Here is a 27230-nt window from a genome sequence, read left to right on the forward strand (position 1 = left end):
TTTAGCAGAACAATATAGGTTCTTGGCTATTACGGCAAAACCAACCATGCACTAGCAAAGAGTTAGTCAATACATTTAGCATTTAGATCAGGGGTCACCAACCTTTTTGAAACTGAGAGCTACTTCTCAGGTACCGATTAATGCAAAGGGCTACCAGTTTGATACACACCTTTAATTACGTGTTGTTATTAATAATCAATTAAATTAATGACATTCATCTATGGGAAGACACAGATTGTGTTTATGATTTCTCACAATAACTATCAAATGTCATTTAAAAAAGAATAGCAACAAAAAAAATTAGATGCAGCTCATTGATAAGTGGCGTTATGGTGGGCTACTCTTAGAACAGGCCCGTGGGCACCTTGTTGGTGACCCCTGATTTAGAAGATATAAAGTTAGTAGAAACGCAGGAACAGATGGAAATATTAGACTACTTATGTCAATCTTTTAGTTGTCCTGTTTCCAAAAAAATACAATAGTCCAAGAAAACATAGTACAGACTTTAGTTTCTTCTCTGGAGAATCGTCCTTGGGTTGGCAGCCTGTCTACTGTTTTGTTTACTTCCTGTTAGCATCTGTTACCAGAGTCACAAGAGCATGGAATAGAGCCAGTGACTAAACAGACTATAGACAGTGAGAAACCCTCTTATCAGCACACTCACTGCTGTTACTCTACAGTTCACTGTATGATTCATTCACAGCAACACTGCTGGTGAGCAGAACCACTCATTCAAAGCAGTTATAGACATCACATGATGATGCAGATGCTGGCAGTCTAAAGGTGGCTGACTACATCACACGTTGCATTTCCACAGAAGGATTGATCGAATGATTGACTGTGTGCATATGTATTTTGAATTCATTCGTATGCACTCCATCGTCTTTAAATGCACACTTCAGCTTTTACAGTTCTGAAACCCTGACTCTGCAGTTTTAGACAGTTTCACTGTCTGAAAGCTTGATATACTGTCCCGTGGTAGGCCTGCGCAGTATATTGGCTTTTTAAGGTACAGTGTATCAATATAAGTTTCAACTGAGGTATAGGATAAGATAATACTGTTTTTATCGATATAGTTTGATGCGTTTAAACACTCTCACTCGTCTCTCCTCTCTTACACTCTCCACACCCTGCAACACCCCCCGCTTGCGCATCCTCACTCACAACTTCCCTTGCAACGTGAAGGGACACAGCACCAGTGTCCATAGCTGATTTCTTTCATGTAGATTTCTTCGGGAGAATGCTGATTTCTCTGACGATCTTTCTGGTGTGGCCAGAATTTTATCTTACAACATTAAATCATGCTGGATAGACAGGACGAGCAGGGGAATGAAAGGCTGAATGAAATGGGTGATGCCCAAAATTTGACTAAAAGTGAAGCCAACACAAATTGCCCTGCAGAAGTCTAAATACTTTTATTTAATATTTTATATGTATACTATTTTTGTGATTCAGATAGTACTGTATGTGTTGTGCACTACTATTAATAACAGGTCTGCATTTGAGGATTTCTATTAACCAGTTACTGCATTGCATTTAAACACAATTTCACTACTGAGTTAACCTCAGACTTTTCCACTAATCTTGCGAAGCGCAAGAACAAACCCTGTAACCATGGCAACTCTATACAGCAAAGCTAATGACAGCAGTTATCTAAACATGCCTTAACATATAATAATAATAACAATAATATTATGTTAATATAGAGATATTAATGTCAAAATACAGGACAAAATTATTCTAAAAGGTCACTGATGAAAACTAACAAAAATTAACAAAAAAATACAATCAAAATACAATTAAACTAAGACTAAGTAGCCTATACTCTTTATAGCGCGTATTTATGTGCTTAGGACATCTCACCAGCGGTTACTTACAATTGAACATTTAGCTCAACTTGTTGAGAAACACTGAGAAATATATTGTGTATTATCATTTATCCTGAAAATACAGAAAAATGTTGTTTTTGCCCAGCACCCAGCCCTGCCCCATGGGGACGACCAAGGTGAAAGGAAAGACACCCAGACAAAAAGGCTCTTAAATATGCACATAGCATACATATTAATCTAGCCAGCCTTACTCCTAAAGCTTAATAAGCTGAGGCACCTTCTCCTTCACCAAGGCCACCCAAAAGGCCTGGTGGATAAGTATGTTACAATTTCCATGACCCACTGGAAACTGAGAAAACGACTTTTGCCATTTTAAAGAGGGAACACAAGCTTGAACTTAGTTAATACATTTATCTTTGCCGTACATTTGAATGTAGGATTAAGGGAACACCATTTGTCATAAACATGCTGAAATCTCATCAATGTCAGTTTAGCATTTAAAACAATAAATGCAGTCAAGAACCTGCATTGTAATGATGCAGTATATAAACTTAAGAAGTGTTGCAAGAAACATCTGACAATAATTACATGTAAAACTAGAGCAATATTTTCTCATTCTATGGCTATTTTCACTCTAACATAAAATATTATTTAGAAAAAGAATGTTTAATACACAATTTTCCCTCAAAGCCTGGCACTTATCTGTGTTCCAACAAAAAGATCTTTTAAAGGCAAGATGTGATATTGTTTAGCAGAAACACAAATAGAGCTGAATATAGGTTTAGCAACCTGCTGGTGTTTTGTACCAGACTGGAATTTGTGTATGAAAATGTTCTACTGTATGTCCGATAAAAGCCTGCAAGTTTCATGTATAAACATTTTCGATACCCAGAAGAGACAACATGCATCAGCAAGTGGTGAATGACGGCGGTGATTGATGGTGCTATGAACAGTGCAGCTTTCTGCAAATGCAGCATGTCAGCTTGTCTGGCTCATATTTTTAGCCCTCCCTGGTGCATAAACTTTATTATAGCACAAGCACTTGGAAAGAGCTCAGTGACTTTTCTTTGTGACAACATATGACGTATAGTAGTCAGGCTGCTACCTACCCACTCTGCATCCTAGCATGGTTAATCTTCAAAATGCAGCATTTTTATTAAATTATATTGCCTTAAACTGAGGGGACATTATGTTTTCTTTTGTATATATTACGATTCTTATGTGTGAAAATGTAAAGCTAATATTTCAGAGAAACAAATGTTTCCTCTGCAGTAAGAGGAAACATTTGTGTGCTGTTTTACATCCAGACATTTTGGATGGATTTAACACTCGCATCCTGTGTGTGTTTTTGTCACTGTGATCATCTCACTGCTGCTTTGGCCCAAAGTCCATTTTTCTATATATTTATTCGTTTAGGATTCATTTAGTATTCAGTGTCTCTCTTTCTGACTCACTTCTCTAATCTAGGCTTTATGGAAAATTGTATTTGGCTGATCTCTTGGGACAAACTACTTGATGCAGCTTTGAATTTCCAGTCTCTGTGTTAACCCCTAATGGACTTTGTGCTTCAGGCCTGACCCTGGAATAAGAAGATTGTCCTATTGAATAATGATTCCTCGTGGGCTAAAATTGCCCTTTGAACCTACACAGAATGCTGAATCATAATACACGTACTCTTGTGATTCAGCCGAGAATAATGCTATCATTCTTTATAATGTAATGTCAATATGATTTGTCATTTTGTGATTAGGGCTCGATGGTCCTTTATTAAGTTTCTAAATATCCTCCTTAGTTTATTTCATATTATTTTCACTGCATTAAAGACTGAGTATAACCTTGAAAAATACTGCTGTATCAGCTTCAAAAACTTGTTGTAAAGGAGCACAGAAAAGCGGCATGATTTGTGCTTGTGGTCAGGGCAACAAGGATAGCAAGACACAGCTTGACACTTAACGCTATTGCAGTATCATTTGCTATTTTTAGAAGCAGTAGTGGTCCTAATCGTCACAGTGGTATATGTGACCTCACAATGTTAGCTGAATGTGGATGTGGCCCCCTGTGATCTTGTGTTCTACTGTACCTTGTGTTTGTCCTTTGTGACTTTTTCCATCTTCATCCTCCATCAGCCCATCCCTCTCTCAGCATGTCGCTTACTGGTATGACTCTACACCCACTGGGTGATTAGTGATGACCCGCTGTCACTAACACAGACATGCACACGCTCACTATGATCATGTCAGAACGTACATCTACCACATATATACATGGACACAGATTTGCAATCACATAGGTACTAAAAACATATACTTGGAGATAAATTACGCCGTACGCTCTCAGCTTCTTCCTCCTTCAGTCTGTTTGTTCTTTAGTCACATAGGGCCTCTGTCTTTGATTTCCATTATTAAGTGGTTTCAATTCAAGTAACTTAAGTAAACAAAAATAAAAAGGCTGAAAAATACTGCCAACCTTTTGACCACTGTTCACAGGGTCCAGTGACATAATTTTCATGTGTCGTATGCACTTCATCCAGGACTGCAAACAGTTAGTTGACATGTGTATTCCTGTATGTGTTAGAGTCATTATATCCTGCAGTGAGGAGCATATGTCATATTCTGTGACTGCCTGTTGGCAGTAGGACTGAAGATAATGTAACATGTTACAGTGTGTGTCTATGCTTACATGTCTGCACGTGTGTGTGTGTGTGCGCATGTGTGTGTTGGCGTGCGTGTATAAATCTCAGCATATGTTTTTGGGTAAAAATAATTAGACTTACAGAGAAAAAAATATTTATCTTCTGCTGGTCGATGTGTTTGTGTGAGTTAGTGAGTGTCAGCACCAGAGCCCTCAACAACTCTGATTCATGACATGGGTGATTTGGTAAACAGTCATTCAATGTCACAATTCACACTGACCCACCTGTCCCCCCCATGCCTCGTAAAACATCTACCCTTTTTTCCCAGGCCATGATCATAGATTCTACTGAGTCATACTGTATACTCATGTTTAGTTCTTTGGTTAATTTAACTAAATGTTATTGAATCCAGTGGAGATTCTATTTGTCATATGAACAAATAGTTTTTTCATTTTTCAGATATTCAAAGATGTTCAAAGCTTCTGTTGTCCTATTTAGCCACTTCTCACTTGTGTTTGGGTTGCCTATTTTCAGATTATCTATCCCATTTTCATGAATATGAAGTCTGAAGTGAATGTGCAGGTATCCCATAATGACATTTGTTTAAATTTGGCACAGATGTCTTCTTGGGCACAAGTATGAACTTATTAGACTCTAAACAAATATAAACTTGTTTGTTCTTCTTGTTGGAACATTGCATAAACTGCAACTTGACTGGTAAGAACATGAGACAGTCTTTTCATTCTCTCAAATTATTTAATAATAGATTTGTTCATTTGACCATATTGATGAAAGCAATAAAATGTGGAAAAAAATGGTGGCACCTGTGACAATGCATGTCTGTCTCTTGCTCTTACAGAAACAGGGAATAAAAATTAGTAAAGTGCCTTAATAAGGTTTGATCCTTCACACATATTAATGAGTCAGACGGGCTGAGTGTTGCAGCAAAGAAACAGAGAACCTCATGCTGTTACACTCTAGGTCTCTAGAGGTTGTCACATAGTAATGTGACAACCGTCTTTAAGGAAAATGGTTTGCATTCTGTTTTCTGCAATACGTCAAAAACGTGTCATCTAATTCATACAGTAATACAAAAACATTAAAATAAATGCTTTATAAAAATAAACACCATACACTGTACTACGTTTTAAGAGGATGCAGAGGAAAGCGTTAGATGGAGGCACATGGTCCGCTGTGGTGACCCCTGAAAGGAAACAGCCGAAAGGAAAAGAAGAAGACACTGTGCTATGTTTTGACAGTGAAATGCTAATCATCCATCATGTGTAAATGCTTGGCCTGTTTTTTATCCTGTTTTTCCAGCTCTCACAGGGCGAGAGGCAGGGAACACCCTGGACAGGTCTATCTCAGGACCAACACATAGAGACATACACAGACAACCATTCACACTCTGATACACACCTATGGGCAGTGAGAGTCGCTAGTTAACCTAGCATGCATGTCATTGGACTGTAGGAGGAAACCCACACAAGCACGGGGACAACTCCACACAGAAAGGCCAGAAAGAATGCAAAACGCAAATTTCTAGGTGTGAGGCAGCAGCACTTAACACTCCACCATCGTGCTGTGTGTGTTTATATAAACAGAGTGAGCTGATACAAGATATAAAAGAATGCCCGTGCTATTGTGTAGAAATTATTTTGCTAAGCTATAGTAAAATATCCTCAGATTGCTTGTACCAAAGCCCAGAGGAAATGGCAGCGACCTCAGTCTTGGCCTTAGATCACCTCAAAATGAACAGATGACAGATTGAAGGGGGAGGAAGAAGTGTTAAAGTGACAGTGGTGAAAGAGAAGCGTTAAAACAGTGTGTCGTTTACTGGGAGAGTAAACCGAGTCTACACAGCGATGTAAAGTTGTGCACTTGTGGCTGTCTATTGAAGAATTTTTGAAGAAGAGAAAACGAGATGAGTAGCTTTAAGTGTAAGAGATTCATAATGATAGGCTGCTACAAGCATCGAAATCCCAGCAACGAAAACAGAAACACATTAACCAACCAAACAAATTCTACATAAAAATCTATACTGTATATTCCCTGCATAGTAATATAGATAAATAGACAAACTTGAATTGGACAAGGAAGTGATCTATATCTTGGGTGGGTGACATCAAGTAAGAGTACTATAGAAAGCTACTGTTGGTAATTTAAATCAGTCACTAATGGACATTAAAAAATCAGCTTCCTAGCTTATGTTGTGAGAAATCTGCAGTTAGGTTCCCATGATCGTCATCATGGTTGTCACCGCATACTGTACGTAATAGTCCCCAAAATCAGTGTTATCACAGTTTGCGAGGGGCCACAGAATTCAACTGAACAGAACATGCTTAGAAACATTTTGACCACAAATAAAAGTTTTTTGCACGTTATAAATTTTGTTGGAAAAATAACATTGTATGGATATCATATACCAGCAAAACTATGTAATTATGTGTAAGGTACAAAAACCATAGGCTTTAGTGCTTTTTAAAGATAACTATAACTTTGGCCATTTTTGTAAATTGTTCATATTTTTTTTTAGCAATTTCTGGACCAAGCTTTGTAAAATGAAGAAAATCAGTGGTTGATTTGTATTTGGTCCTTTTTTTAAAAATCGTCTTTATCTACAGCACAGATGACTAAACTAATCCAGGTTACACAGTGACAGACATGACCCAGGAGCAGAGGCAATTGATTGGTGGTTTTAGTGAATGCACGGGATTTATTTTAAATGCTATTTAGTGACCAAAGTTGTTCTTTGATGACTTAACACATACAGCAGTCCTGCCTCACATGACATTTTTCCCCTTAACCCCTTTTTCCACCTCTCCTTCTCCTCCTCCACACTGCCCTCTATATTCTGTTATGGGAGATAACCAATGACCATGTGCAGCTGAGTGCTTTGCATTAGTTAAGCGCACATGACTCTCAGACTTTGTGGCTTTCAGCTTTTGTGTCTTCATTACCTTCCCCCCTATAAGAAGTAAAAAGGAGGGGTTTTGTGTGTCTTTATGAAACATTTATGAGGATATGGTCTATCTTTCACTAAAATGCATTACAGTCTAGCTTTACTCATGTAAACAGAACATTTGAACAGAATTGTACAATGCATTGGTTGTTTATTTTCGCAGTCTTTATTTCATTTCTTGGCCTACCAGAAATGGTTAGTTTCTGCATTAATCCAGTAAATCTAGTTCTTTGCTTTGGAGCAAAGAGTTAACCTAGATGAAAAGATTGATACCAATCTCATCTGAGCTACTCTAAGGTACAAATTAACCTATCCTAGCAGAAAAATCAGAAAAAGGAAACTTGTAGTTTATTATTCAAAATTGTATATTCTGGACAAACATTATAGTGTTAAAAAACAATTCATGTGGAGGAGTCAGGACTGGAGTTTGCTGGGTGCTTGAAAACTGCTAAGAGCCAATAGATTGTCCAACACATGATGTAAGATTTATAACAATCTGTGATGTTTAGAAGTGGTGATGGTACATTTTGTTTCCAAGCTGTTGATAGCTAATCCAGTCATCTTGTGGTTGTAGCTTCATTTTTATTGGACACATATATTAGTGTTATCAGTCTTCTGATCTAAAGGGAGTAGTGTATGTCCCAAAATGTCAAACTTTTGCCTTGAATGTGAAAAACAAGTGTTAAAGGAGGTGAAATGAATCCGTTTTTCAAGTTGAGTATAACACCACAGTATTTAGCTTCATCTAACCTTGCTATTATTTAAATTTTTTTAGATAGTGTCATGAGTTGTGTTATTAAGGGCACTAACCTCATCACTTTGCACTATGTTTCATACTTCATACGTTTTGAGTCTGCCTCGGGGGACTCCTTCACCTGTGGCTCCATTGATTACACGTTGGATCAGCTTTTAGCTCTTAGCCGCGCCGCACTTTTCTGTGCGGGGAAGCTGTAGATTCCTGCGGAGATACGGCCAAAAAGGCGAGGCTGCACAGCTGGCATCAAGCGTCGGCAGAGGAGATGGCGGGTAAAAAACTGTGTTTACCATCAAGGCACATTGCTTAGAATTGTTGACAAGTAAAGCATAGGTGGAGTTTAATAATATTTCTAAGGACAAAATTAAGTGTAGGTTCCGGATCCAGGACCCTGGTTTTGTTGGATGCTGCACCACTCGAACACTTCATGACAATGAGCCATTGTTATTGGAATATGATAAAACTTTATAATATTTCATTTAAGTCTCTGAATTATGTAACACTGGACATGCAAACAATAACCAAAGATCTGATTGTGCTGATTAATACTAGAATATCGATTATTGCACTCAAAAGCTCTGTTTTTAGTGTAGTTAATAACATAGTGATGCGCAGGTGACGCATTATTTTCTGTGTGCTATAAAATGCATGTTCAAATGTCTGTTGCACTGGCAGGAAACTTGACTTTGTTTGGATACTGAGAAGGGGCAGGGAGCCCAGAATGTCAGCGCAGAGTGGTGACGTCAGGAACAGACTCTAAGGGACAGCTCTACCCAGCAGGCTTTGCTAATAGCATTTCTGCAGCACTCATAAATATTGAAAGCCCAGAGAGAGAGAGCAAAAGAGGGGGCAGAAAAAAAAAAAGAGAAACATTGTTTGATGCCACAAAGTGTCCAGGGTCACAAAGGTGAAGGAGAGAACTAGAAAAGTCAAAGGAGTAATTACCACAAATGAGGGCATATGATAGGGTAGTTGCTTCCCCCTTTCACTTTATTATCTCTCTTTGTTTCTTTTATGGATTGTAGGCAGAAATGTTTTAATCAGAAATTTACAAGTAAAGAAAAATTGTATGATTATGCAATACTAGATTGTGAAGTTAGGGTCCATTTACAATTACATGTATCTTTACATTTAGTCTTTTGAGACTTTTCTCCAAAGTCACTTACAAGTGACTTACAAGTTAGCAAAAATTGAATTCAAGGAGAAAACATTAAAGCGAAGTGCTATGAGAATAAGTATTTCTGTTTCATAGGATGCAAGTGCAAGAAAGAACTTTTTTTTTTTTTTTAAGTGTATAGGAAGTTGCAAAAGAGTTGTGTATCCGCAGTTTTTTTTTTCATATTAGGAGTGAGGCCTGTGACAGTGCACAGTTACTGTAGTAAGGTCTGTCCACCATTGTGGGACCACTGAGCTGAAGAGTTTTGCTTGAGATCTTTTGTGCAGTGATGGGACCACCAGACACTGTTCGTTGGCAGAACGCAGTGGGTGGGAGGGATTGCAGACCTGAATGAGGGAGTTGAGGTAGCCTTGAACTGCTGAGTTGACCACTCTTGTAGGCAAAAGTCAGAGCTTTGAACCTTATGTGGGCAGCTACAAGAGGCCAGTGCAGAGATCTAAAGATTTTTGTGAAAAGACCTATGAGAACTTTATAAACCTTAGTAGTAGTAATTGCCCCACACAGCGTATGTGTGACACCAAAATTTGAAAAATGAGGAAAAGGCTTTGATTCTAACTGGTTGTATATGCAGTGCTCTGACAGAAGCTATACATATTTTAAAAGCTTTGTTTCAGTAGAAGACAACAACAGGAAGAGCCTCCTTTTGACGTCTCATCATTGATTTATGCAAAAGTTAGTGCATTACAAAATATTTTCATCTCAATCTGTTAATCTTTTATTCAGTTTTCCACTTTCCAATGTTTGCATTTTTGTAATAATAAGGAGCTTAGCTTCAGATGAGCAGATAGAGAGGTCCACTGCATTAGGCCAGTGTTTGTTTTAAATATAGAACAGTTTAAATGTAATATTGGTCCATGTTTGAGAAGATAAAATGCTAAATTAAAGGTGAATTCAACATTAGCTGTTAGCAGTAGCCTGCACACTTTTTTGGTAAATAAAGACTTTTCATAACTTTTCTTGATACCTTCTTGGGGCTATGATCGGTTTTGAACTGACATGAATTTATCATTTTTCAGTCTTTCTATACTGTATAGGATTCTTCTCTGAGGGACTGTGAGGATGTGGAGCAAGGTAGAACACATTTTCCATATTATAAACATCTTTATAAACTTTCTTTGTGTGAAAGACATGTGCTGTTTAACTTGCGTGTAAGTTCATCTGATGTCTCACAACAGTGTTTAAGGCAAACAGACTTTGTGCAAGCTGAAGTTTCAGAAAGTAACACTATAAAAACAACTGTTAATTTTAAACTTTAATGTTTGTCCATTTTAACTACTAAAAATCTAGATTATAAAAGTTCAAATTTTTACACATTTCTTAATTGTGTGGTTTTACTTGTTTCTACTAATATTTAGACACAGGATACAACATTGGAATTTGTGCAAGCACCATCTCACATTCACAGGCCTGTAGCATCCATCCATCCATCCATCAATATTAAACCAGCTCCCACTCTGTAAAGGCTGCTGGAATGTATTGATTTTTCATTCTCTGAGCTATGACTTCATCTTTCCAGGCATCGACATGCACTTGAATTGATCTTGATTTTTCTTGGTAGAAATGAAACATTACAACACCTAATTTGAAATTTGAGGCCGCTGTAACTTGAATTTTATGTCTTCCACACTTTATTAGGTGCTTTATAGAAACAAATGTTAATTTATTTTAAATATTATATAGAATTTTTAGATTGATATAAGGACCCAACTAAACACTCACCCTTTACAATTTAGCAAAATACAATATTAAAAAACAACAAAACAACAAAGACCATGTGTTAAATACAGTTGTCAGATTCAAAGTTGATCTTCTTTTTATTCATCATCTGTTTCTCTGTCACATCTTGAATCAGAAAGTAACTCAGGGACTTAAACCACTGCAGACTGTTATAAAGTTCACTGGTTATAAAAGTGTGCACTATTTATTACCTACTGTAGTGATACATTGATTTGTTGACATCAGTCTATTACCAATAGCGTGTAGTACTGTATGCAAGCTTAACTACAGAAAGTGTCACATCTGGTATTGTTCAGGGGTTTCAGTGTGATTATACTGATCAGCATTTTTCCCCAACTCTGGGTCTTTCTGCAAAGGCAATTACAGGCCTAGGTTCAGGGAATTCTCTTGAAAAACTGCAGCACCAAGCAAAAAAGATGAGACAGTACCAGTAATATAAGAAGTGATTAGGTGTTCCTGTTTTGTACAGCACAGCCCTCAGCTAGGACAATGCCAGGTATTGGAGGCACTTCTCCATTTGTGTGTGGTGAAAGAATTCTGTTTGGGATTTGATGTCACAGTAGAAAAAACTATGCTGCTGAAAGATGCTTCGTGGTGTAATGTGAATGTCTACTTAATGACACTACTAAGTGAGCTCGTGATGGTTGTATGTTTAGTACACCTGTTTTTACATTTCGTTTTTGTATTCATATTTATGACTGCAAGTAATACCTCAGTCCATTGAGGCTTAAACTGCTGTGTTCTCTGATGTGCAAATCACTACCATGGATATACCATGGAGTTCCATAGATATGTGTGTAAATGGACTGTGGGTCTCTGTGTTGTAATACTCTGTTTGCCACCATTTTATGTCTTTTGTGGTAGAAGTGGGTCTTTGTTCAAACCCATGTGGACTCATTACAGTGATGCATCTCCCTCGCTGTTTGTGCCAACGCTAACATACTGTGGCATCTAAGCAGCTATTTTTAGTTTCCGTTTGTGTGTCTCTCTTTGTGTGTTTGTAGGTAATTTATCATCATGCACATTTTGGTGTGTAATATGAATGAGTTTCTTGTTTATACTCACATTGACAAATAACCTCTATTTTTTCATCCAGACTTGTAATCTGCCACTGTATTCATCGTAATGCAGTTTAAATATGATGCTGGGGCTCACACACTACATTTTAATTTTAAACTTGATTTTGTGGCCACTACCTACTCTTTGACTGTAGCTACATTTAGAAGTAGTAGAACTACACAAACTTGATGCTTAAATAAAAGTGCAAGTACTTGAAACTACAAGTAGAAGTGTTATTCTTTACTCAGATCAAGGTACTAAGTATATTCTCTAAAACCATTTACAGTATTTCAAAAGTTTATTATTATTAAATTTAGTGCTGCAAATACCCAAATCGTTGAAATTTAGTCCAGGTTTATTTGACAATCTTTCAGTGCAATAAATGTGGTCACAATATTAAATAATTTGCTCTGAACTGTTTAGCACACAAAGCTTGCTGAATTGGATTAGAGCATTAGATAATTTTAAAACATCAGAAGTCAGAGAATGAAATGTATGTATTTTAAATTCATTTTACAAATAAGTATTACAATGCCATCGATTGAGACACTCTGAGATGAAGGTAGTTTTGGCATTGTGGTGGAAAATGTTTATTAAACTACAACTTTATTAAAAAGCTTGAACCGTGACTAATAATTACAAATTTTATTTAATTAACATAACAACATATACATTTCTTTTTCAGCTGTAGTTATGTAGTTTAGTATTTTAGTAGATATTCTACAGGCGTTTACCAAGTTAAAGTGTGACGGAGAATAAATGCATGTTAAACTGCAGGAAGAAGTCTCAACATAAAGTGACACAAGGACTCTTTTTAAAATCAGAAGTGACAGGAGCTGTCACTACAATAAGTTTACATATCCAACAATCTGCCAATGAATTCTGTCACAGAAGAACCACAGTACATAAAACCATCACAAACTTCCAGGGCGGAGTGTGTGATACACAGAGATCAAATGTCTGTATTCCCCTTCCCAAAATCCCAACTGCTTAGAATAGAAAACAGTAGTATATGAGCCACAAAGCCTAAAGCAACTGCAGTAGAAAGTCAGTTCTGAAATATTGTAATATAAATGTTCATGAACATAACATTAAATCAGTTGCACAGAGATTTACATCTAGAGCTTTGCTTTACTAAGTGCCATATGTTATTATCATCCACTTGCTCTGGACTTTTTTTAGTGCTTTTGGCACTAAATTTATTTGTCACACACATATCAGTGTGTTGCACAGTGTGTCTGCTCGGGAGTACAACATCAATGCAATAATAAAAGTTGAGCTCAGATTATATACTGTAGCAAATCTGAAATTGAAACCACCTTTAACTTTTTTCCTTTTTATTTCCATAGTTGAATGCAATTGTGCAGTTTTAAATGCAGTATTCTCTGTTTCTGCATTATTATCTAAAGTTTCTGCTTTTTTTATGTCTGTGCGCCTGAAAAGCAGTCTATTTTTAGCACAGCATAATGTATATGAGTCTGTGTTTCAGTGTGTACATATTAAATTGGATTCCAATGTGGGTGAACCGCACTGACACACTGAAATCAAATACAGCGTGCAGCATAGCACATGCCAACACACAAGAACAACAGGACTATGTCATAACAGAGACACAGAAACAGACCAGACAGTACTGTACATGGAGTTGAGTAAATTACAGTATGAGTGTGTCCTGCAACAATCCATCATTATGTGATGGGCACTATTGTGTTTGTCTTCATGCTCATAAGTCTTAAAAATGTAGCCACACAGCTGTAGCTCTGATACAGAATAAACTCTGATTACTGATATATAAATCAGAACCTTGGTGACACCTGTACTGTTGTGTGGCCATAATTCCAACGGTATTAAAGTGCTCCATTTCTGTTTTCTTTTTTCTGTTTGTATGTCTCTGCTATTAACTGTCTGGTCTTGCTGTTGTCTTGGCTGGTGTGTGTTGTCTTCCAGGCTCATGTGGTTCAGCGCAGATTTGTCAATCAGGTCAGTATTGTGAGAGAAGGCTCTTTAATGATTATAATGAGTAAATAAAATGCTTGTACACATCTTTGTGTACACGTTGCTTTTTTTCCACAACACTTTGTGCTTCCTCATTTGTTGCATTAGTTTTTCTTAATGAACCACTAAAATTTCGTAGTTACACAATCAATGAATATGTAGAATATTGGACTTATCACACTGGCTTATTTTCTTTTGATAAAAACCCTGGGTTTAAAGTATATATAGCTTGCTTTTTTGCGCTGTGGTTCTGTGGGTTGTGCTTCTTTTCACGTCCTTGTGGCCACTGTGTTCAGGGAAGCATCTTGTGTTTTGTTTTGACCTTGTTGGCAAGTTTTTTGTCACACACACTTGTATTTTTCCAGTGCTACTTGTGTGTTGCCTCTCAACTTTCCCTCCTGTGAATGTTGTGGTTAAAAATTGTACAGTGTTTTGTTCTTTGAAAACTATAACATTTAAATGTAATTTTGATGTTGTCTTGATTAGCTTTCTGTTCACAAATGGCATATACAGCATGTATATTTTCCAGTTTTGTTTATGTGACTGTGTATCTGTATCTGTAAGAGCATGTTTAAACAAACCTATGCTTTATGTTTTGTAACAAACTGCAAACTGAATTTGGTTACTTTCTTCTTGCAGGATCACTGCAATGTTTTAGTCTCACTCAAATTAGCCTTAGTATCAAATTAGTAAACTAAATGCAACGACAAGGGGGCACAAGCTAGTATCTCCTTGTCCCAAATCCAGTCCCAAGTCTGGATAATGCAGAGGGTTGTGGCAGAAAGGGCATCTGATTTAAAACACATGCCAAATTAAACATGTGAATCATGACTTCAACACCGAATCTCATTTCCAAAACAGATTGGTCGGACACCCTGTTGACCTACAGGGTGCTGGTGGAAAATGGGCTGCTGTTGGTTGAAGAAGGAGACATGGTTGACATGATGCAGAGGAGAAGTAGAATATACTGTGTGTCCAGGAGACCAGGTGGAAAGGTAGCAAGGCTAGAAGCTTAGGAGCAGGGTTCAAATTGTTTTACCATGGGTCGGATAGGAAGAGAAATGGAGTAGGAGTTATCCTGAAAGAGGAGTTTGTGAGGAATGTTCTAAAGGTGAAAAGAGTATAAGACAGGTGGATAAGTATGAAGCTGGAAATTCAAGGCGTGATGTTCAATGTTGTTAGTGGTTATGCCCCACAGGTAGGATGTGAGTTAGAAGAGAAGGAGAAATTCTGGAGTGAGTTAGATGAATTGATGCAGAGCATCCCCAGAGGTGAGAGAGTGGTGATTGGTGCAGATTTAGATGGACATGTAGTTGAAGGGAACAGAGGTGATGAGAATGTGATGGGCAGATTTGGTCTTCAGGGCAGGAACGCAGAAGGACAGATGCTGGTAGACTTTGCAAAGAGGATGGAAATGGCTGAACACTTTTTTTTAGAAGAGCTGAAACATTGGGTGACATATAGGAGTGGAGATAGAAGCACTGAGGTGGACTTCATCTTGTGCCGATGTTGTAATCTGATCAGTGACTGCAAAGTATTGGTAGGGGAAAACACAGGTGTGTGTAAAATGACTCTGGTGGTGAGTAAGATGAACAGGAGTAACACAGAGCAGAGGACAAAGTGGTGGAATTTGAAAAAGAAGAATGTTGTGTAGCTCTCAGGGAGGAGTTGTAACAGACTCTGGGTGGTCAGGAGATGCTTCCAGTGGATTGGACAACTACAGCTAATTTGATCACGGAGACAGGTAGGAGTAGAGTTTCTGACTAGTTTGTTTAACCAGATCTTGGAAAGTGAGAGGATGCCCAAGGACTGGAGGAGAAGTGTACTGTGCACATTTTTAAGAACAAGGGAGATGTGCACAGCTGTGCCAACTACAGAGGAATAAAGCTGATGAGCCAAACAATGAAGTTGTGGGAAAGAGTAGTGGAATCTAGGCTAAGGGCAGAGGTGAACATTTGTGAGCAGCAATATGGTTTCATGCCTAGAAAGAGCAAAACAGATGCAGTATTTGCTTTGAGGATGCTGATGGAGAAGTAGAGAGAAGGTCAGAGGGAGTTGCATTGTGTCTTTGTAAATTTAGAGAAAGCGTGTGACAGGGTGCCAAGAGAGGAGCTGTGGTATTGTATGAGGACGTCTGGAGTGGCAGAGAAGTATGTTAGAGTGGTGCAGGACATGTATGAAAGCTGTAAGACCATGGTGTGATGTGCTGTAGGTGTGACAGAGGAGTTCAAGGTGGAGGTGGGTTTGCATCAAGGGTCGGATATGAGCCCCTCCTTGTTTGCTCTGGTGATGGACAGGCTGACAGATGAGCTTAGACAGGAATCTCCATGGACTATGATGTTTGCAAACATTGTGATCAGTAGCGAGACCAGGGAGCAGGTGGAGGAAAATCTAGAGAGGAGGAAAGCAGCGAGAATGAAGGTTAGACCAAGCAAGACAGAATACGTGTGTGAATGAGAGGGACCCAGGTGGAATGGTGAGGTTACAGGGAGCAGAGGTGAAGAAGGTGCAGGACTTTAAAAGTACTTAAGGTCAACGGTACAGAGCAACGGAAAGTGTGGAAAAGAGTTGAAGAGGTGTGTGCAAGCAGGTCGGAATGGGTGGAGAAAAGAGTCAGGTGTGTTGCGTGATAAAAGAGTATCAGCGAGAAAAAAGGAAAGGTGTTCCCCCGAATGGGAACAGCTGAAAGGAAGAAAAAGATCAAATTAGCAATATAGCAGGTATGAGGGCGTCACTAAATGGTTAGATGAGTCTGAAAGTGAGGACTCAACTCAACTGAAAACCTGTGGGAGATTTTGGACCAACAGCACTTTCGACCAACACAGCAAATAAGGGAATAATCTTTGGAAGTATGTAATTTTATCCCTTCAGTAGAGCTCCAGAGACTTTCAGAATCCATGTTGAGGAGCATTGAAATTGTTCTGGGAGCACTTTGTGGCTCATCACCTAATACTTTTTGTCGTTTTTTTTTCCTTTAAAGATCTTGGTCATTTTTTTTAATTCTCTAAAATCAACTTTTAATACAGTGTTTACTTTTTGTCTTCAATCAGTCCATTTGAAAGCCGTTAACATAATAATTCCTAATCATTGGCTCCTACTCTTAATAGTTGTGGTTGTTCACGCTTTGCCAATGGGAACACAGCATAACTATTAATACATTTCCTCTTACAATGACGGTCGATATTTAGCAATTTAGAAATGGGAGTATAATCCTGAATGTGAAGGGGAAGAGCACCACATTTGAGTATATCAGGGCTCCCATCATCACCTTAATTCACCCCAAACTCTTTTTGGGGTGTTTTGTTTTCCATTACCAGCTCTTTAATGTGTCACCTGTCTGTATCTTCAGGTTTGTGCCTTGATGATCTTGGTAGGGGCAGTTTAAAACTGAAAGCCAACCGCTGCAAAATGCAACACTCTTCAAAATTAGGGGGGATTATAAAAATTTAAGATTGATCATTTGAAACCCTGTTTCATGTCATAAAATGATAAGGGGCACACATTAACACGTTAGTTCCTTGATGGTGATGTTAAAATTATGAAAACGTCAAAACCAGAGGTGGAAGGACAGTGTCATGAATGGGAGAGGCAACAGGACAGTTAAAATCAGATTTAGGTGCAAGCAGGTTAAAGGCAGGAAGCATTTGTATAGTACTGAGTAATGTGTAGTGAGTGGTTTCAATAATCGAATAATTTGGTTTAACTGACCCAATGATTACAAATGCAGTAGAATTGAATTTCAAGGATCTGATTTAGAGCTCTAATCTGTGTGATGGAAGGAAGAATGAAAGGAAGCACAGAGGGAGTGGTTAGTGACAGTAGGTGGAAAATGGATTCCAGTTTAAAAACAAGATGAGCACAAACGGATATAGAAAGAGTTTGTGGGAGATGGTGCAAGGTTTTGCATTTATTTCCAAATTGGGTTCAGCTCATGGTTGCTGCTGTGAGTGCGCACACATTCACTCATATAATGACCAGCACTCAAACACAAATTGGAGATGATAAATGCTCAAAGAAAACTGGTTCATGGAGAAGCAGTGGGGAAGTCATGGGGAAGAGGAGGAGGGATGCAGGTGGAAACTGTAATCAGTGAAACATTCATACATCATAGCCCAGAAGGAGAAAACTTATGGTAGCTTAAGTTAGCTTTGAAATTTGTGAAATGATAGTGACTTTAGGCTGTAGGATGAAACCCATCATAAATACATGCAGTAAACATCAGACCAACTTCCAATGCTATAATTTTTATTATTTACCATAATGATAATAGTAATAGTAGATAATAGTAATAGTAATAAAACACACTTTAATATCCAATGGCAGCTTTGAAGTGCCATTGGATATTAACACTATCATGTTATATTTACAATATATGTAATAATACATGTTTATTTGCAACGTATTTGTTTAAAACCCCTAAATCAGAGGTTTAATTTACAGAATGTCAATTGAGCTCGAGTGAAGGAGTAATCCTGAGATGTTTAGAAAAAGTAGGTGACCAGAAAATTGTGAGAATAAATGATCCTTTTTGTTAGTTCGACTGAATCTAATGCAGTGCTTGGTTCACGTAAACAAAGAATGTTGGCTGTTGGTGTGTCAGCGGAGATAAGAGGGAACAAAGTAAAATGTCTCAGTCGTTTGAAAAGGGCACCGCGTTTCTCACCAATTCAGGATAATTAAACCACTTGAGAATAACAGCTGAAACTGAACCGAATATTGCCAGTGACAGAAGTGGAGATGCGGTCAAGACAACCAGACATTATGCCTTATTTCCTCGTTATGACATTGAAAACATCTCATTGTGCAGGTCAGCTGGGTTACACTATTGGCGGATGAATGAATTCAGAGGTGGGCGTACAAACCTGACACACAGACACAAACCAGAGGAGCTTTCCTGTGAGATCAGACAGGCAGACAGAGGAGCTCGTGGTGGAGTGTGCTCAGCTTTGAAATCCTGCCAAGCTCACAATGTGGGTGAAGCTCAATTGTAAGGAGCCTGACATGTTTAGCCTCTTACAGACGATATGAGGGACATAGTTCCTGCATATGGCCTTGTTTGTTGCTTTAAGCTGATATATATTTATAGAATAGATAAAGATGCACCATGCTAAATGTGACCTGACTCCTTAAAGTGCAACTACTACATACTGAAATTGAGGACTCCTGTTTGATGTTGGAATAACAGGTATTCTTGAGCATTTACTTTCATAAATCTGGTTTTATTTCAAATTCATTACGTGGTTATAGATGTGCAAATTGTCTTCTTTTTTCTTTCCCTTGTAACATTTGGTGGTGGACAGGAATTTACTTTTTGCAACATTATGTATTACATGTAAGGTTTTAATGTACTTAGAAAACTATGTTTATCTGTGTTGTTTTTATCTACAGTACATGCCTTCCTGATCCTCTCAACTCTTCCTCTTTTAAACAGCCTTTTTTTTTAAATTGCAGGCTGATACAGGCACCAGCTTTCTACGTGCAGCTCGTTCAGGGAACCTGGACAAGGCTCTGGATCACATCAAGAATGGAATCAACATCAACACAGCTAATCAAGTAAGTTTCCATCCACTCACAACAACACATATCAAAAAATCTGCTTGTGTATTGGTTTGTGTTTGAGGAATCAATCATAACATTCAGTTGGTATTCACAGTGCCTAAAATGGATAGCAGCTAAAGGAATGATCATCACACTAATGCCAATATTATAGTTTAAATTAATTCTATATCTTATAGCAAATTATAAATATATATTTGTATGCAAAAAGTCTGAAACCATTTTAAGAAAATACCAACATGGTAAGTCAAATCAGAATTGCAAATTCCAAATTCGAAAGAGCATCTTAAACGCTAACAGAACAATATAATACATCAGCAATAACAATAATAATCTGATAACTACACTAGTAAATTACCTTGTTACAAACTGTAGTCTAGTAACCATAGGTTTTGTTGACGTTAACAACTGAAGGAATTCAAATCTCTGTAGTACTAGAACTAGAACTATAGTGACTTTGACTTTTCAGACCCTTTGGTTTTTTTTGCACAGTTTACTATATTCTAAATTAATGTAGTGAAATGCAATTTTTGAAACATGAGAATGCACTACTGTGCTTCACTGTAGAGATGGTCCTGTATTAACTGGATGATGAGGAGCTCCTGGTGTTAATCAGACCTTGAAGTTCTGCACCAGTGTTTAATTTTGTCTCATAAAACCAGAGAATCTTTTTTCTCATATTTGGAAAATTAGGGGAGGATTGTGCCTCCTACAAAAATGTTTGGAATGGCATGGCCCTTTATCTCACCAGTCTGTGGAGAGACACTTCATTGGTAAAAAGGTAGTGATTATGAAGGAGGTTGAATGGAGGATGGTTCTCAGGCACTTTGTTTTATTCCACTGAAAAAGGATGAAGCGTACACAGTTTGGTCTTCATACTCGGCTGCACAACATACAGTAATGTCACAGTATTCTCAATGGAAGGTCAGGCTGCAGTATCAGCAAATTATGTAAAATAAAAGACCAAAAAGAAAATTAAAAATGTATGACCCCTAGAGTTCCTGATTCTCTATCTTTGTGTAAAGTGGTGCCCATCAATAATTAAGTATATGAGATTAGAGTTCACTCAATCTTTTGCCCTCCTGTCTGCTCTGTATTACAGCACACCTTGCGCTACGAATATCGTGAGACATGAACATGCATATGTGTGGTTTGGATACATATACTAGCTCATGAATATGTTGTTGTGCTATGGATGAGTGGGAGTAATGTTTGGTGACTTCATATAATGACAGAACACCACCAGGTAAACGACAGTATGAAGAAACAAATACAAATGATGCATCTCTTTCCATTTTCTTGCACAATTCTTTTGCTGTATCATTTTGTTTACCATCATATTGAACTAAGGACCAAGGCCAAGGGCAAAGATGATATTTTTATATATGATTTGTGTGATTCTGCCACAGTAACCCATTTTTGGCATAGCTAACAATACCCTACAGTCTCTTAGTGCTCTCTTCACCCCCCCCACCCCCACCCCCCCTCTCTCTCTCTCTCTCTCTCTCTCTCTCTCTCTCTCTCTCTTTACCTGTGTTTGTTAAGGATCTCTGTACCTACACTTGCTATGCTACTGTGTATGCATATATATGCAACAAATTCACAAATGTTGGTAAATTCCAAGGGGTATTAAGGGTCACTGAAGGTGTTTTTTGTGTGTTGAAAACAAAATTGTGTGCATATAGACATTCACTCACTACATTTTACAGTGTGTATAGTGACTGGCACTGATACACTAAAGATTTCTCATCAGACTGCGCATGCTCACAGGAGACTTCGGTACCCATTTGAACTGAATGACACTGCAGTATGATAGGAAGCCTGATCACAGTGTGGATCACTGAGACTCCTGGTGGCCACATTAGTTACAGCAGACAGGTAGCAGCTGAGACCTCACCAATACAATGTTTAGCCAGCCTGAGAGAAACACAGACAAACAGTCAGACAGAAAGGTAGACCACTGAGATTAAACAGGGATGGGTCAGGCCTTCCTGTACTTCTCCTTACTCATCAGAACCATCAGGTTCTTCAGTTTGTCAGAACTGTGTCCTCCTGCTTTTGCTGGAGGTTCGTCAGTTAATTTTAGAGATACAGCAACTAGACAAGTGATGTTCTGCACAGCTGGAGAGAATAGAAATATAAAAAGTACAAAATGTTCCTTTTTTTAAATTCTTCTTAGTTTTCCTCTTGTAATGTTGGTGCATTTTAAAATTGATTAAATAGGAACCTGGAGCTTTAATTTGCAGTCGGACACATTTTTGGCATTTGTATATTCCTCAGACCTCCGAACTGATAGCAGGTTTTGGCCATTCTGAAAAGATATGCAATACTTTCTTGTGCATGATTGTGGCAAAGACCACAATGATCAAAGAAAAGAGGAAAATAACACAGGTGGAACAAGATGCCCATGACTTGTACAGATTGTGGAGAGATCTTTACATGGCTGATATATTAAGTGTACAACTTAACTCATTAAGTTGCCCTTAGAGAGACTTAGTATCACTTTTCAATTAATGTGAACTTTCTTACAAAAATCCCCTTCATTAACAAGATTATTATTAGGATAGATCATTCTGAGTTTAATTGTCTGGATAATCCTCTGTTTTAATGAAAAGTTAAATTGTTAATTACTATAAATTAATCATTCATTCGATTTAGTAATAGCTTTTTATAGGTTTCTGTTTTTTTCCCTGTAATGGTACTGTGAGTAAATTTCTCTGTTTTCTCTCTAAGAATGGTCTCAACGGGTTACACCTGGCCTCTAAAGAAGGTCACGTCAAAATGGTCCTCGAACTGCTGCATGCTGGGATTGAGCTGGAAGCCACCACAAAGGTATTTTGTTTATTTTCTATGCTTCGTTTCTAAATTGGCAAATCATATTGCACTGCAGGTAATGAAGCATTGCCACCATTTCTAAACCCATTTCTTAGCTTTAGCTAAGTTCAGTTTCACTGCAACCAGAGAAACCACTGGAGCTTGCAAGCAAGTCTAACAATAAAAACTCAGCACTCTAAGATGACTGATGAGCCTCTCATCTGTGTCTCACCTATGTCTCTAGCTTTAAACAATCCTGTATAATAATAAACCTTATTCTGTTTCACAAAAGCCAAGGATTTTGTTAAAATCCTTCTTTTGACTTCTCACCACAGAAACTACTGTATGTGTTACGCATCATTTTTTCTGAATAAAGTTTAATAAAGTTTTTTGTACTTTCTCACTGTGATGACATGTAAACTTGATTTTCAGCTGTTCATCTCTTTAAAATGATTTTACTATAATAGGTGTGCATGTATACATGCCATACATGCCTATATCATCTGTTCAGGATCTTTATAATAGGTTTGTTTTATCAATTACAGTGCTGGCATTATTTGGATTTTACTGAAAGCTATTTAGCTAAATTTCTAAAAGCATCATTGCTTTTATGTTATGTGCCGTGTTCTGAGTGATTATAATCATATACAGTCAAGTCAGGGTATAGATTTAGGCCTTTAGGTTGAAATTATTTTCTTCTAATTCACTCTAATTTTCCATTTTCCTTTCCCATCACCTGTGATTTTGTACGTGTGTGTGTTTCATTGTGTGACCTCCAGAAAGGGAACACTGCTCTTCACATTGCAGCACTGGCAGGGCAGGAGAAAGTGGTGGCTGAGCTCGTCCACTATGGTGCCAACGTCAATGCCCAGTCACATGTGAGTCACTGCTTGTGAAGACAGGAGTGCAGGAGCAAATGTGTCTAGATCTGTGTGTGTGTGTGCATGTGTTTGTATACATGACACACCTTCTAAAATGTGTGAACATGTGTATGTCCTAACGAAGAGTCTCATATTCATATATGTTTTACACAGCGCATCTTGTAATATAAAAGCCCTAATTTCTAGTGTTTCTGTGTATGTAGCGATGATGTGTTTGTGCTTTACCAGAAAGGGTTCAGTCCTCTCTACATGGCAGCACAGGAGAATCACTTAGAGGTGGTCAAGTTCCTGCTTGAGAACGGTGCCAATCAGAGTCTCCCAACTGAGGTATATGTCTATTCAAACAGCCTTGTTGACTCTGAGTGTGTCTGTGGTTGTGTTAATGAGCTATAGTGATGATTAGTCTTTAGCTCCTTTAACATCTTTGTGCTATTGTGCCTCACTTAAATTCACAGAGCTTTTAAGTTATTTTGTTATGTTCACTTGAATCAAACAAATTGCTGTGATAACTATAATTAGAATTCTAACTATAAATATAATTATAGTTACCATTATATTATGGTATATTTTCTTTCTCATCCTGAGGCATATTTCCAGGATTCCATACCCTTGGTTTGTTATGTACGAAAGACAATTTTAACATTTTTCTAAGAACAAAGGGATTTAACTATAGAATATATTCAAGAACTAGTCATAAGGAAATAAATAACACTTTTTTTATAAAAGTCAGTTGAGATCCAACTCTTGATGCCCCAGAAAAGTAATTGGACCCAAACCTTCTTGTCCCCAACACCCCCACCCCCCCTCCATAATACCACCACTGCTACTTTTCTCTCACTTATCTTCCCCCTCCCCAGGATGGCTTCACTCCCTTGGCAGTAGCACTCCAGCAGGGCCATGAAAATGTTGTGGCGCTGCTCATCAACTATGGCACCAAGGGCAAAGTCCGCCTCCCTGCGCTGCATATCGCTGCACGAAACGATGACACACGCACCGCTGCCGTGCTCCTGCAAAACGACCCCAACCCCGACGTACTCAGCAAGGTACACATTTATCGGGATTCTGTGTATTGGTGTAGAAATTTACTTTATAATCAACAACACTGCAGTTGAAAAAAAGAAAAGAGAGAAAAAAAATTCATGTTTATTCCACAAGAAAAATAGAGCAACAACAGTGATATGTTGGAAATGTTACTACAACAGTTAATTAGAGAAAAGACTATAGGAAATTTGTTCGGGATATATTCTAACTAGTCTTTCTTTCTTTATGCTGCAAACTTTTCTATATTCTGTAGCATGTACTTTATCACCTTGTTTTTTAATACCGGCATAATTAGAAAATATTCATCTGTGCATGCACTCTAATTCTCCCACTCACACTTAGTGACTCTTTCTCTGTAGACTGGTTTCACCCCTCTCCATATTGCAGCCCACTATGAGAATATGAGCGTAGCCCAGCTGCTGCTAAACAGAGGAGCCAATGTAAACTTCACACCGAAGGTCTGTATATGTCAGCTATAACATCAAAAGTTGCACCTTATTAAATATTAAATGTCACTGTGTTTGGAAAGGCAAATAATATGAATGGCAATACAGGAATCTCAGTACTTACATTCTTCTTTTTATTTTTATTGCTTTTCAACAGAGCATCTTCCATTGTCTTTGTTCTGTCCTTTTTTTCAAGACCGGAAAAATGTATACAACAAATGTTGATGAATGTTACAACTGATCTTCCCCTTGTGCTTTTTCAGAATGGCATCACACCCCTTCACATAGCTTCCAGGAGAGGCAACGTGATGATGGTCAGATTACTGCTTGACAGAGGGGCACAGATCGATGCCAAAACTAAGGTAGTGTTTGGCAAGTGTGTTTGTGTTTGCAAGTGTTTGTAATTATTTTGTTTCCACACTGCTGATGTCCTGATTTCTCTCGTTTATATTCTAGCTATTATATCCAGTCATTTTTAGCTTTGTAAATATTTTCTGCAGGATGAGCTGACTCCTCTCCACTGTGCAGCCAGAAATGGTCATGTTCGAATCATCGAGATCCTGCTGGAACACGGTGCTCCCATCCAAGCTAAAACCAAGGTACACACTGCACACAAATACACAAAATACTGCAATCATTACGGTAGTTTTCTAGCCATTACAATGTGTGGGAGCGGGTCTGTGATCATTGTTGCTCATCACATAATCATTAGTTTTTTAATATTCAGTCATTTTACATAATCTAATAGTTATATAATTAATCTTGTTTTCCGGGTCATCATAAAATAAGTACACTCTCTTAACCAGTTTACCAGAAACATTGAAAACATTGTTGTCTTGGTTTTAGATTGGACTGTCACCAGCAGTGGATATCCATACTTAGCAGATATTATGGACACATAATACCGGGTGTATTGCATTATGTGCAAGTAATTTTAGAACAATGTGTTAAATATATCACCTCTAAGTACTCTTACTCAGCTTTTCTCAAATCAGAAACTAAATATTATTGACTTTGTGCTACAGTACATACAGTATGGTCCCTGCAAAGGACTGTTTAGGCAACATCTATTTCCGCTTCTTCTTCACATTTTCCTCTTTCCTTTTTCTCCCTGTAACCTTTTCTGTGTCTGTTTGTGTCTTCTACAGAATGGTCTTTCCCCTATCCACATGGCAGCTCAGGGGGATCACATGGACTGTGTTAGGCAGCTACTCCAATACAATGCTGAGATTGATGATATCACACTAGACCATTTAACCCCTCTTCATGTAGCAGCCCACTGCGGTCACCATCGCATGGCCAAAGTCCTACTGGACAAGGGGGCGAAAGCCAATGCACGCGCTCTAGTGAGTAACTGCTTTTTTTAGATTTTTTGCTGTGATATTCATGTTAGGAACTGAATTTACTGTGTATATAAGGCAATGGGAATGTCCTGTGTTTGAATGGCGTACTGTATTTTGTTATTATAGTTCAAGAATCATGAATGTACTGATTACAAATTTGTGATAGTATCAATATTTATGGTATAACAGAAACAGCTTTGTTTGATCAGCCTATAGGTAAAAGGCTTTTGCGCTGTGCACGTGTGATCTAGGTGTGAACTGTTTTCTTTGTGTCTCCAGAATGGCTTCACACCTCTGCATATCGCTTGCAAGAAGAACCACATGCGGTCCATGGACCTGCTGCTCAAGCACTCTGCCTCCTTAGAAGCTGTCACAGAGGTGAGATGACATGATCACAAGGGACAGAGACAGAAAATGAGACACTCCTTTGTGGTGGTGCCTAGGGTGGGTTTCATATATCAAGCATCTTGTGTGTTTATGCAGTGTCCCTTTTTATCTATGTTTAGGGTCAAGTCATAATAGGACTTGAATACTGTAGTTTAAGGATTTTAAAATGACACCCCACATTTTTTACTTGCTACATCAGTGTCATCTTTGTTAAAATTTCACTACTGGCTGCCTGGGTGGGCAAGTTCTGCTGGTCAAAACTCTGGAGCCAACACTGACATCATTCATCTCAGAAGAGGCTAATAAACTAGAATTACACTTTAAATGCGTTTAAACTTAGACCTGAAGATCTATATATATATATATATATATATATATATATATATATATATATACTGTCTGTTTTTGTGTGTGCAGTCTGGTCTCACTCCTCTTCATGTAGCAGCATTCATGGGCCATCTGAACATAGTGAAGAACCTACTTCAGAGAGGAGCTTCACCCAATGCTTCCAATGTGGTGAGGGGCTCTTTTTATTCTTGTGTTTTTATGTAAGTTTATCAACTGTAATTCAGTATTTTTTTTTCTTTTTTAAAGCAATAAAGTTAAAATGTGTTACA

General features: G+C 38.0%; 1 protein-coding gene across 12 annotated transcripts in view; it reads left to right on the forward strand.

Moving 5' to 3' along the window:
* The window catches only part of ank1b (ankyrin 1, erythrocytic b), a 73170-nt gene that overhangs the window by 15402 nt on the left and 30538 nt on the right, over nucleotides 1-27230 (forward strand). For 9 of the 12 annotated variants that reach the window (XM_067484284.1, XM_067484279.1, XM_067484280.1 and 6 more), the window contains exons 3-14: nucleotides 14098-14130; nucleotides 19597-19698; nucleotides 22435-22533; nucleotides 23295-23393; nucleotides 23625-23723; nucleotides 24254-24439; nucleotides 24797-24895; nucleotides 25147-25245; nucleotides 25384-25482; nucleotides 26032-26229; nucleotides 26506-26604; nucleotides 27031-27129. In XM_067484284.1, coding sequence (XP_067340385.1) covers nucleotides 14098-14130; nucleotides 19597-19698; nucleotides 22435-22533; nucleotides 23295-23393; nucleotides 23625-23723; nucleotides 24254-24439; nucleotides 24797-24895; nucleotides 25147-25245; nucleotides 25384-25482; nucleotides 26032-26229; nucleotides 26506-26604; nucleotides 27031-27129 — 1311 coding nt within the window. The remainder of the gene's footprint in view (nucleotides 1-14097; nucleotides 14131-19596; nucleotides 19699-22434; nucleotides 22534-23294; nucleotides 23394-23624; nucleotides 23724-24253; nucleotides 24440-24796; nucleotides 24896-25146; nucleotides 25246-25383; nucleotides 25483-26031; nucleotides 26230-26505; nucleotides 26605-27030; nucleotides 27130-27230) is intronic. The other 3 variants (XM_067484282.1, XM_067484287.1, XM_067484288.1) reach the window with 1 other exon arrangement.

The sequence above is a fragment of the Channa argus genome, chromosome 18 (genome assembly GCF_033026475.1).
Source record: "Channa argus isolate prfri chromosome 18, Channa argus male v1.0, whole genome shotgun sequence".
Lineage (NCBI taxonomy): Eukaryota > Metazoa > Chordata > Actinopteri > Anabantiformes > Channidae > Channa > Channa argus.